This window comes from Octopus sinensis, unplaced genomic scaffold, assembly GCF_006345805.1.
Source record: "Octopus sinensis unplaced genomic scaffold, ASM634580v1 Contig14252, whole genome shotgun sequence".
Classification (NCBI taxonomy): Eukaryota; Metazoa; Mollusca; class Cephalopoda; order Octopoda; family Octopodidae; genus Octopus; species Octopus sinensis.
This window is the reverse complement of record NW_021833191.1, coordinates 14,767-27,540: the sequence shown is the minus strand read 5'-3', so window position 1 is coordinate 27,540 and position 12,774 is coordinate 14,767. Positions and strand designations below refer to the sequence as shown.

Below are 12,774 nucleotides of genomic sequence, written 5' to 3'. Positions count from 1 at the left end.
AACAGTTGCTGTTGAAACCCTAACAAAGCTACGGGTAAAACTGATAATTTACTTACCTTCTGAAGAGCAAAGCATTCTGGAGAGAAAGACAAACGAATATAAGACCTGGAATTTAAGAACTTATTTAACGAAAAGTGAAATTACCTGGCGACGACTTCTGGAGTAAGAGCGAAAAAAAGTTCAAGTTGGCCAGCGATTTATAAGAGTGGAAGAACTCGGGAGAGATTGTTTTAAAGACATCGTCTTTTCGAAGCCAATGCCAAAAGATATCAACTGTGAAATATCCTGAATTTATTCTTAAATTATCAGAAGGAAGAGAATAGGAATAAATAAAAGAAAGCTTGTTTATCGAGACTAGGAAAAGGGAACATTAAAGGCAGAAGCTTATTGTTTGCAGTGAGACACGTCTTGTTGGTCGATTTTGCAACTAAAAGTGAAGTTTACTTAACAACCCTGAAACAGTCATGAACCTTAAAGGTAAGTGAATTAATAATATTAAGAATGAAAAGAGAGATAATTACTGAAATTGTTTTATTATTCTATGATATAAAATACTGTAGCTGACTTGTGCTTTTATTATACTCGGTTTACCATTTTCATTTTCCACTTCCAATGAGAATGGAAAGGACGGAGATGGATTTGTAGAAATCATGGATCGACTGATCAACTATCCTATCTAAACTGTCTTGAAACTCAACGTTCTGATTTCGAATTTTGCTGTGATTTATGATTTAATCTAGATAGACAGATTTAAAATAAAGAAATACATATGAAAATAGGGTAATAAATCTTAGGATAGTGATTAGCGAGTTGTTGAATATTAAAATAAATAACACTGGGCAAATTTTTTCTTGTCTGGTGCCTGGAATATTTCAATGAATTTAAAGTGATTTTGCCTGCTAAATTCAAAACGTACTCCAGATTTTCTTTATCAGGTCTTGTTTTCTGACTAGACCTGATAGAGTATGTGTTTTATTCATACAAGAGGCATATAATATGAATTAATAAAGAGAGATTATTACTGAAATCAATTTTATAATTCTATAATATAAAATACTGTAGCTGACTTGTGTTTTCGTTACATTCGGTTTACTATTATCATTTCTCATTTCCAAAAAGAATGGAAAAGACAGGGGTAGATTTGTAGAAATCATGAATCGACTGATAAAATATCTTTAGTATTCAACCATGAAACTTCACATCTTGACTTCGAATCCCGCTGGGGTTTAGGATTTAATTTGGATAGATTTCAAATAAATGAATTGAAATATAAATAGGGTAACGATTCCTAGGGCAATAATTACGGTGCTGCTGATTAACAAATATAACTTTAGGTATTTCATTTAATAAAAATAATGTAAAACAATTATAGGCGTAGGAGTGGCTGTGTGGTAAGTAGCTTGCTTACCAACCTCACAGTTCCGGGTTCAATCCCACTGCGTGACACCCTGGACTACTGTCTTCTGCTATACCTCGGGCTGAGTAAAGCCTTGTGAGAGGATTTGGTAGACGGAAACTGAAAGAATCCCTTCGTATATATGTATATATATATGTTTGTGTGTGTGTGTGTGTGCGTGTGTGTGTGTGTGCGTGTGTGTGTGTGCGTGTGTGTGTGTGTGTGTGCGTGTGTGTGTGTGTGTGTGTGCGTGTGTCTGTGTTTGTCCTCCCAACATCGCTTGACAACCGATGCTGGTGTGTTTATGTCACCGTAACATAGCGGTTCGGCAAAAGAGACCGATGGAATAAGTACTAGGGGTCGATTTGCTCGGCTAAAGGCGGTGCTCCAGCATGGCCGCAGTCAAATGACTGAAACAAATAAAAGAGTAAAAGAGTAAAAGAGTAAAAGAAAGACTTTTCTGATTTCTCTCAGAAAGGTCTCAAGCGAATTAGTCTGTTCATTTCACCTTAAATCTCCAAACGGATGTTTCTCTTGCTTTCACTTTCACTTTCTCTGTTTTTACAACTTCTTCTAAACTTATGAACGACCTTTTCATTCCTTTAATGATTTAAATCCACATCCCTGTCTACAATTCTTTCCTCATTCATTGACTCAATTCTTTTCGTATTTCTGAACGTATTCAAGAAGGTTATTCTTGAACGCTTTAAAACATATGACATATGAGGTGGTGGTTACAGCTGATAAAAATAACAGCTAATCAAGCCTTAAATCGAGCTCCCAAAAATATTTTCTTCCGTTTTTGGTTAATCGGATGAATTTCCGTGTATAGAAAATAAATTCGCCAAAATTATTTTTAAATTCCCTAAAATAAAAAAAAACCTCATGAGGGGTTATATATATATACGTCTGTGTGTGTGAGTGTGTGTGTGTGTGTGCGTGTGTATATGTATATATATATATATATATATTATATATATATATATATATATGCATGTATATGAAGGCGCATGGCTCAGTGGTTAGAGCGTCGAGCTTACGATCGTGAGGTTGTGAGCTCGAATCCCGGACCGGGCTGCGTGTTGTGTTCTCGAGCAAGGCACTTTATTTCACGTTGCTCCAGTTCACTCAGCTGTAGAAATGAGTTGCGACGTCACAGGTGCCAAGCTGTATCGACCTTTGTCTTTCCCTTGGGTAACACTGGTGTCGTGGAGAGGGGAGGCTGGTATGCACGGGCGACTGCTGGTCTTCCATAAACAACCTTGCCCGGACTTGTGTCTAGGAGGGTAACTTTCTAGGTGCAATCCCATGGTCATTCATGACCGAAGGGGGTCTTTACCCCTTATGCATGTATGTATATATATATGTATGTATGTATGTATGTATGTATGTATATATTTATATATATATATATATATATATATATATATATATAAGTACATATATATGTATTTATATATATATCTACATATGCATGTATACATGTACTTTATATAAAAATACAAAAATACTTTCTATAAAATTTCCGATGTGCAGTTTTCAGGGTAAGTGAATAAAATATGAGTGAGTTACAAAGGCGTACAGTTGTGTTGATATCAACACAACTCCAGAAACAGTGAGGCATTCAACACTATTGTGCAAACTCTTTCTTTACTAACTAGAGATCAAAAAAGGAACGACATCCTGAAAACACGCAAACTCATCAAATGCAAAAAACAAATCGCCAAGGAGACTATTACAAATGCGAAGCATTACAAAATAACCACGAAACCAAATGTTGAAAAATGTGGACGCTCAAACTGTGGAAACTGCCCCAACCTGCTTGAAGGCTCGGATTTCCTTTTCAAACAAGGATAGAGGTTCACAATTAAAACTAGTTTCACTTGTGCCTCTGAGAACCTAATTTATGTAATATCCTGCTCGAGTTGCGTACACCACTATATTGGACAAACGAGTATGACCTTGAGAAAGAGAACCACTCTACAGAAAGAGCAAATCCGTTTCCCGCAATACAAATTCCTCTCAGTGAACATATAGAAAAATGTGCAGGTAACATCAAACCAAATTTCACAGTCTTCCCTTTCTATCAGTGCAAAGACACAATCTCTCAACTAGAACGTTTACTGTTGCATATGAAGGAGCATTGTCTGTTAAGGTTCTCACCATATCTTTATGGATTTCTGATGGAGTCATGCCTTTCAAATGAAAGTACTTTATGACAGCACGATACTCAGTTTTCTCCATTTTTCTTGTAACCTCGACGCTTGTTTATTCAAAAATCTGCAACAAAAAATTTAAAATATCAGAATCATGAAAATGAGCAAGAATACTCCGAAAAGACTGCACTGACCAGAAAAAAAGCCGTATCAGCTACCTAGCAGCCTTGTTTCTAGGTTAGGCTCAAAATTATTCATACACCCCTCGTATATATATATATATATATATATATATATAATATATATATATATATATATATTATATATATATATATATATATGTATAAAATATAAATTAGAGATAAAACCACTATTATGCAACTCAAACAGTGATAGACATAAACCAATATATAAATAACAAATAATATATATATATATATATATATATATATATATAATTTTTTAAAAATATATAGCCTATAACTAGATCTCAAAAAGTATAAAATGAATTATAAAAAAATATAATATAATAAGTAATGTATATATATATAATAATATATATATATATATATACTATAGCCTCAGGCCCACCAAATCCTTGTCAGTGGATTTCGTAGACGGAAACTGAAAGAGGCCCGTCGTATATATATATATATATATATATATATATATATATATATATATATTATATATAGATATATATATATATATATATATAATATATATATATGTCGTATATATGTGTATATTTGTGTGTGTGTGTGTGGTGTGTGTGTGTGTGTGTTTGTATCCCAATCGTCGCTTGACAACCGATGTTGCTGTGTTTACATCCCTGTAACCTAGCTTCTGGGCAAAACACACCGATTGAACAAGTACTAGGTTTACAAAAAATAAATCCTGTGGTTCGATTTCTTCAAGTAAAGGCGTTGCGCCAGCCTTCTTTAACCTTTAAACGGCGAACGTAATCAATTGCTGTTTTGTTAGAGAAAAGTGGAAAACATAATGTTTAAAAAGACTTTTACATAGATTCGCCGCAAATCAATTCATGCCTGGGCGATTATTTCATGAATAAGCGTAAGCGGCCCTTATCGGTGGCAGAAATCCGGTCACAAACGAAAGATTTATACTGGAATGAAGAAATTTCCTTCTTTATCAGATGAAGTACATGATGATGATGATGATGATATTCTAGATAGCACGGAAGAAAGTGATGGGCCGACTAACTATGGATCGATAAAGTGCATCGATTTTTGTCCATTTGTATATTTATTTGACAACTATGCGGGAATCTTAAATAAATTTATGATAATGCCGGACGCAAAGAAAAGGGACTCTTTTATGGCACTCAAAAGTAATGAGATCGTCAAGTTTACTGTACGAGAGACTAACAATTATTATAGCTTTTGTGCTTAATTAAGATGAAAATAAATATAAAAAATATTCTTAAAAAAAGAGCTTGTTTCGTTTTTTGCCTGTTTGTTAAACATAGTCATGCAACACTTTCTTGCCGTTTAAGGGTTAACATCTTGTCTGTACATTTTCATGTAAATTATTGATTTCTATCTATTTACTGATACAGTTACAGAGAAGCAGAAAGTATTTGAGATGACCCCAAACTCATTCAAAAGAAGTCCTATTTATTTATACTGGGACAAATTGCCCATTGAAAAGGTAATGGAATTTCAAAATTCTCCTCATTTAATAAACAAACTCCATTTTGGTCAGTCCGCTATATTTTGGGGCATTTGATTTTCCCCTTTTTTTCTGTCGATATTATAAGGGTGTATGACTTTAGTGCCCTTCGTACCGTCTATTTTGTTCTTGCAGTTTGCCTTTAGTAACAAAGAGGATCCAGTTTCGATACTCTGGCTTATTTTCATACACTTTATGGTTATAACTAGAAAAGGGGATTTAAGGGGGAGCTTGGAGAACGATAGAACCGCAACAGATGTTGGATCGATGAGGAATACATATTTTGAAGTGGAATAACAAGGGGCTTTAACTGCTAAGAACGAAATAAGAATGGTGAGTGGTTATAAGTGTAGGTGTATAGGGTTGAGTAGACAATAGGTAGAGAAAGACGGAGAGAGATTATAAGAAGATTCTGTGTCAGCGAGGAAAAACGTTTGTCTTGCATTTTAAAAGGAAGAGGTGGAAGGATGAAATTCACGAATTTGTAGATGGGACAGTAAAAATGCTTTTAATTCGAGACGAACTTCAGAAAAGCTACACTCTACCAGGGTCAAAAGAACTTGTTGGACAAACCTACACAGCTACACTACCCCAGCATTTGGTCAGAAGCTACTGTCCCTCTGGCATCCTCTCCACCTAAGAGTCTAGACCAAGGAAGAGGCAGATCGAAAGCCCCTTTCTTGAGGTGATGTCACAACTCCTTTACTTCCGTTCCTGATATCTCTCTTCATTCCTCCACAGAACATCGATATGTCTTTGATGTGGGATCGATTCTTGCTGGTTTTGTCTTTACTTTACCCTGATTTTGTCAGGGTTTTCTAGTTCCTATAGATGCAACAAAACTTTTAGAAAGACTCCGAAATCATGACTCATTAGTTAGTAGTCTGATTCTCTGACTCGTAAGTCAGCCACGTTTTCCTCTCAAACCCAATCAATTTCTGTCTTAATTTTTCACTTCTAACGCGACATAGCATCTCGTCTTCTCATTTTCCCTCCTTCTGTCTGTCTGTCTCTCTGTCTCTCTCACATTCTATCTCTCTCCTCCTCTTATCCTCTTTCCACAACTCATTGTCGTCTTTAGTCTTTTTCTCTTGCACTCAAAGTCTTACTCTTCCCCCACTATTCTCTCCATCTCATTCTCGCCCTCCTACTCTCTCCTTATATCACATCCTAGTCTCCTTTCTCTTCCTACAACTCTGCCATCCCTCATTCTCTGAGATTTGTCACTTGTTCGAGTTTACTTTCTATTTGCAGGTGGAATTTCGGTTGAAAAACAAATATGATGATACAGTATTCATTTTCCGTGGAACAGGGACGAATTCTATATCATGGTTCCAGAAAGAAAAACTCAGTGTGGATCCGACTGACATTTGGGTCCCACAAACTGTGACTTTCAATGCGAAGTATATATCATCTCCTTACTCATAATTAACATCTTCTTCAATTATCTAATAATTGTTCTTTTGAACACATTCACGGTGTATATATAAGAGGAAAGTTCACAGATATACTTTATGTCTCATTGTTGTATAACATTATAATTCCATAATAATAATCCTTTCCACTATAGGCAGAAAGTCTGACAGTTTGGTGGGGGCGCAGGGGGTGGTTGTCGATTGCATCGGTACCAGTGTCAAACTGGTAATTATTCCAACGACCCCCGAAAGGGTGATAGGCAAAGTTGACCTCGACGGAATTTGAACTCAGGATGTATAGACGGACAAAAATACTGCTAAGCATTTTATCCGGCATGCTAAAGATTCTGCCAACTCGCCGTCTTATAATAATGATAATGTTTTCGTCATGAACCTTAAGGTTTGAGAAAAAGATCGATGAGGGTACAATCGATTTTGTGTGGGATTACATTTAAAAAAAGCATGTAAACATAGAAAATAACAAAAATATAAGAAAAACAATTTATCAATTGTAATATATTAGTTTCAATTACCCGGAGTTTACCATCGAGTATAACACCGGGAGGATAGAAGCCAAAAGAGAAAGTGGAAATACGGAAAACTACGGTCTTTCTGACAAAACGTCGTCCGGTTGTAAGTAAAACATCGCCTCTTGATTTCAGTGTAATTGATTGCATAACTCTGTGTTGGTATACGTGCATGCATGTGTGCGCGTGTGTGTGCGTGTGTGTATGCATGCGCGCACAGCTGTGGTTTTCAAGAAGCATTGTCTCATACATATAAATCTTTTAAATAGTTTTTCTTTTAAGCCAAAACAATGCAAGATGTAACAAAATATTAATAATACAAGTCAGTGGTTTATACTCTTCTCTAGTGTTTCAGTATTTCGAAGCGAGGAATCCTTCTTCGGGAAATTTACGGAGAAACGGTGCTGATAACTGTTTTCCCTGCTCTCTGGCGTGTGATTATGAAGAGTTGGTTTGTGTTGCTATGCACTGAACCTCAAAAGAAACAAGAGACGTGTGTGACTGTGAAATATGTTTTAATTTCTTTATGTCTGAGATAAATTTTGATAAATCTGATAAAGTCAATCTCTTGGATGCATTTTGACCTCAGCCTATGGGTCGTTGTCATGTGTTCTGGGAGTGGGCGGATCTATGGGTCGTTGTCATGTGTTCTGGTAGTAGGCAGTTCTATGGGTCGTGGTCATGTGCTCTGGTAGTAGGCGGATCTATGGGTCGTGGTATTGTGTTCTGGGAGTGGGCGGATCTATGAGTCGTGGTCATGTGTTCTGGTAGTAGGCTGATCAATGGGTCGTTGTCATGTGTTCTGGGAGTGGGCGGATCTATGAGTCGTGGTCATGTGTTCTGGTAGTAGGCGGATCTATGGGTCGTTGTCATGTGTTCTGGTAGTAGGCAGTTCTATGGGTCGTGGTCATGTGCTCTGGTAGTAGGCGGATCTATGGGTCGTGGTATTGTGTTCTGGGAGTGGGCGGATCTATGAGTCGTGGTCATGTGTTCTGGTAGTAGGCTGATCAATGGGTCGTTGTCATGTGTTCTGGGAGTGGGCGGATCTATGAGTCGTGGTCATGTGTTCTGGTAGTATGCGGATCTATGGGTCGTTGTCATGTGTTCTGGTAGTAGGCAGTTCTATGGGTCGTGGTCATGTGCTCTGGTAGTAGGCAGATCTATGGGTCGTGGTCATGTGTTCTGGGAGTGGGCGGATCTATGAGTCGTGGTCATGTGTTCTGGTAGTGGGTGGATCCAGCACATCGAGATTGTAGGTCGTGTATGTATGTATGTATGTACGTATGTGTGTGTGTATATATGTATATATATATATATATATATATATATATATATATATATATATATATAGATAAGAAAGTTGGTTTGTGAAAGCACATGGTTGAATATATAGAAAATAGTAATAAGTGAAAAAACTACAGAAGGCTTAAAGGTTAAAAAATATATATATTTGCGTCAATATGTCTGAAGAATATTAAAAATTTTTTGGGGTTGTATTCCATTGTGAACTGTATATTTGGGTTTATGCTGTTCAATAGGTTTTTAAATTTTAGGAGTTTATCTGTGTTTCCATTCCAGAGTATAAAACAATCGTCTAAGAATCGTTTCCAATTCTCTTTTATGTATTGAGAAAGGGGGTTTCCAAAGTCATCTCATGAGATGACTTAGATATGTTAAACCACCTTCCAAAAAAAGCCAAGGAAGAAACAATCCTGGTTTCATTTGATGTAGTTAACTTATATACCAGTATACCTCATAATTATGGACTAGAGGCAATACAGTTCTGGCTGGACCAATTTCCGGAAGAAATACCAAAAAGGATCAGTAAAGAATTCATTACTAAATCAATTGAATTCATCCTACACAATAACCACTTCATGTTTGACAATACATTTTACCGTAAAAAATCTGGAATTGCTATGGGTACAAGGGCAGCACCAGTCATTGCGAACCTAACAATGGGCTACATGGAAATAATCATTTACCAGGAATCTTTATCAATCTTTGGAAACCCCCTTTCTCAATACATAAAAGAGAATTGGAAACGATTCTCAGACGATTGTTTTATACTCTGGAATGAAAACACAGATAAACTCCTAAAATTTAAAAACCTATTGAACAGCATAAACCCAAATATACAGTTCACAATGGAATACAACCAAAAGGAACTCCCGTTCTTGGATATATTAATTAAAAAAATTAACCTTAAAATAGAAACAGACATTTTTTACAAAGCCACAGACGCCAAACAATACCTTCTTTTTAATTCATGCCACCCAAGACACACTAAAACAATCATCCCCTTCAACCTTGCAAGAAGGATATGCACAATAGTGTCAGAACAAAATACCAGGAACTTTAGACTGCAAGAACTCAAAAACACCCTAATTGACAGACATTACCCAGCTCAACTCATAGAGGATGGGATCAGACGTGCAACAGAAATCAACATAGAAACTTTAAGAAAAGTTCAACACAACAACACACCTTCCCCGAAAATACTACCTTACATATCTACATACAACCCCAGAAACAAAGAAGCCTTCACCATCATCACCCAGAATTTACCAATACTTCATAAGGACCCCAAATTAAAGGAAATTCTAAACATACACCAAATCATTAAAAGCTACAAACAACCTAAATCACTTAAAAAGATTGTCACAAAGGCAAAATTGTTTTCTGAAATTACGGATGCAAATGTAAAAAAATGTGGTAGATCGAACTGTGCAACATGTCCAAACCTGCTGGAAGGATCAGAATTCCTCTTTAAAGAGGGACAGAAATTCAAGATCAAATCTAACTTTACTTGTGCCTCTGAAAACATAATTTATGTCATAAAATGCTCGCGCTTCCACCAAGACTACGTGGGATCCACGGGACTATCATTCAGACGTAGATGCACACTGCATCGACAACAGATTGTATTCCCAGAATACAGAATGATACCTTTTAGTGAGCACATTGAGAAATGCGCAAAGCAACTACTACCACAATTTTTTATCTTTCCATTTTACCAATGTGCTATCGGATCATTAACACAAATTAGACTAAACAAGGAAACATTCTTCATTGAAAAGTACAAGCCCAGACTTAACCATGCCAACATACTGATACAGAGAAATTCACATCAAGGGAAAGGAAAAAAATTTTAAGCGATTATCTCCCTTACACCGGAAGAAATCACTCATTACCTCCCCTTATTTAGAACTCTTTTAAACATAAACATAACGATAACTCTATTCAACAAAAACATAACGTCGTAAGAAATTTGAAAAGCTAAACGCGAAACCGGTCTTTCTTCTAAACTATGTCATTGTAAACCCCAAAATGTTTTTAATATTCTTCAAACATATTGACGCAAATATATATATTTTGTAACCTTTAAGCCTTCTGTAGTCTTTTCACTTTTTACTATTTTCTCTCTCTCTCTCTCTCTCTCTCTCTTCTCTCTCTCTCTCTCTCTCTCTCTCTCTCTCTCCTCTCTCTCTCTCACTCTCTCTCTCTCTCTCTCTATATATATATATTATATATATATATATATATATATATATTTTTTTTTGGCATCCTTTCTGTCTCGGGAGACAATGGAGTTGCGCATTTTTTTTTTTTTTTTTTTTCTAGGTCTAGTCCGGCTGTTATATTTTATTTCCTGTTACATTTCTTGCTGTGGCTGTGTAGTCCTATCCTGGACAAACACTCCCTCTGGCAGGTACTGCAAATGTAGCGAAGACTGTTCCTGGCTGGTTGTAGTGCCATGGTCTCTTGTTTATGTCTCTTCCTTTCTTTCCATTTCTCCTCTCTCTTTCTGTCACTCCTCTGTATACCCTCTTTTACTGTACGTCGCCATTCTCCACGGTTGCTGGCGACTGCCTCCCAACCGCTAATGTTGATGTTGCAGGCCTTCATATCCCTTTTGCAAACATCCTTGTAACGTAAGATCGGTCTACCCACAGACCTAGTACCCCTAGCAAGCTCTCCGTAGAGTATGTCCTTGGGGATTCTGCCATCTTTCATACGGCTAACATGCCCAAGCCATCTCATACGTCTTTGTGTGAGGAGTGCAAACATGCTTGGTATTCCTGCTTGCCTGAGGACATCTTTGTTGGGGATATGATTCTGCCATTTGATGTGGAGGATTTTTCGGAGGCAGCGCAGGTGAAAGATGTTTAGGCGACGCTCTTGGCGTGTGTATAGCGTCCAGGTCTCGCTTCCATACAGTAGAGTGCTGAGTACACATGCCTGGTAGATCTTCATTTTTGTGGTCTTGGTCAGCTTATTGTTGGTCAGCTTATTGTTGTCCCAAGCCCGTTTGGAGAGTTGGGCCATCGCAGCAGCTGCCTTGCCAATGCGTATATTGAGCTCAGCGTCAAGGGATAGGTTGTAGGTGACGGTAGAGCCCAGATAGGTAAACTTCTCCACCTCTTGTAATCTGTGGTCTCCAATATGTATGTTTGGGATGTCCGATGTAGCCTGGCCCATGATGTTGGTCTTCTTAAGGCTGATAGCTAAGCCAAAGTCGTTACATGCTTGCTCAAAACAGTTAATGAGCCTTTGGAGGGCTTCTTCTGTGTGTGTTACCAGAGCGGCATCATCAGCAAATAACATCTCCTTGATCAGGACGTTTCTGATTTTGGTCTTGGCACGCAGGCGCGATTGAACAGTTTCCCGTCACTTCTACTGTGCAGAAACACTCCATCATCTGATGTCTGAAAGGCATGTGACAGCAAGAGTGAGAAGAAGATGCCAAACAATGTAGGAGCGAGGACACAGCCTTGCCATACCCCGTTTTTTATTTGGAAGGCGGCTGATGTTGAACCGTTGTGCTGTATGGTGCCTTGCATGTCATCATGGAAAGACTTGATGATCCTCAGCAGCTTTGGTGGACATCCGATTTTTTGGAGCAGGAGGAAGAGGCCTGTTCTGCTTACCGAGTCAAAAGCCTTTGTTAGATCAATGAAGGCCATATATAATGGCATTTTCTGCTCTCTGGACTTCTCCTGAAGTTGGCGTATGGAGAATATCATATCGATAGTTGATCTGCTTCTTCTAAAGTCACACTGCGATTCCGGATAGATTCGAGAAGCAAGTAGTTGTAGCCTGGCCAGGATAACGCGGGCAAAGGTCTTTCCAACAGTGCTTAGAAGGGATATACCACGGTAATTGTTACAATCACCACGGTCACCTTTGTTTTTGTAGAGCGTAATGATGTTGGCATCCCGCATATCCTGAGGGACTGTACCCTCTTCCCAGCACTGACACAGAAGCTCATGAAGGTGCCGAAGCAGGATGGTGTTTTTGCCGGCTTTGATGATCTCTGAGGGGATGCCGTCTTTTCCCGGAGCCTTATTTCTTGCTAGGGAGTCAACAGCCTTGGTGAGCTCTGCTATAGATGGCGGACTGTCAAGTTCGCACATGACTGGCAAGATCTTGACACTCTCGACTGCAGCCTCAGCCACTGTAGTCTCCCGTGAGTAGAGATCCTGGTAGTGCTCCACCCATCTATCCATTTGCTTGCCTTGATCCCTGATGAGATCTCCAGTAGTTGATTTCAGAGGGGCTGACTTGGTTGCGGATCGACCGAGGGC

The 12,774-nt window shown here is 38.0% G+C and overlaps 1 protein-coding gene across 1 annotated transcript; it reads left to right on the top strand.

The window, feature by feature from the left end:
- The first annotated feature begins 464 nt into the window (after nt 1-464).
- On the top strand, nt 465-7,658 carry LOC118761499. The gene is made up of 5 exons (XM_036499490.1): nt 465-477; nt 5,132-5,223; nt 6,499-6,647; nt 7,183-7,292; nt 7,534-7,658. Exons 1-5 carry the CDS (start codon nt 465-467, stop codon nt 7,656-7,658), a joined length of 489 nt encoding a protein of 162 aa, XP_036355383.1.
- The last annotated feature ends 5,116 nt before the right edge of the window (nt 7,659-12,774 follow it).

Coding starts and splice junctions, on each gene's coding strand:
- LOC118761499 (XM_036499490.1), top strand. Junction 5,224..6,498: donor ACAAATTGCCCATTGAAAAG/GTAATGGAATTT, acceptor TTCTATTTGCAG/GTGGAATTTCGGTTGAAAAA. Junction 7,293..7,533: donor TGACAAAACGTCGTCCGGTT/GTAAGTAAAACA, acceptor ACTCTTCTCTAG/TGTTTCAGTATTTCGAAGCG.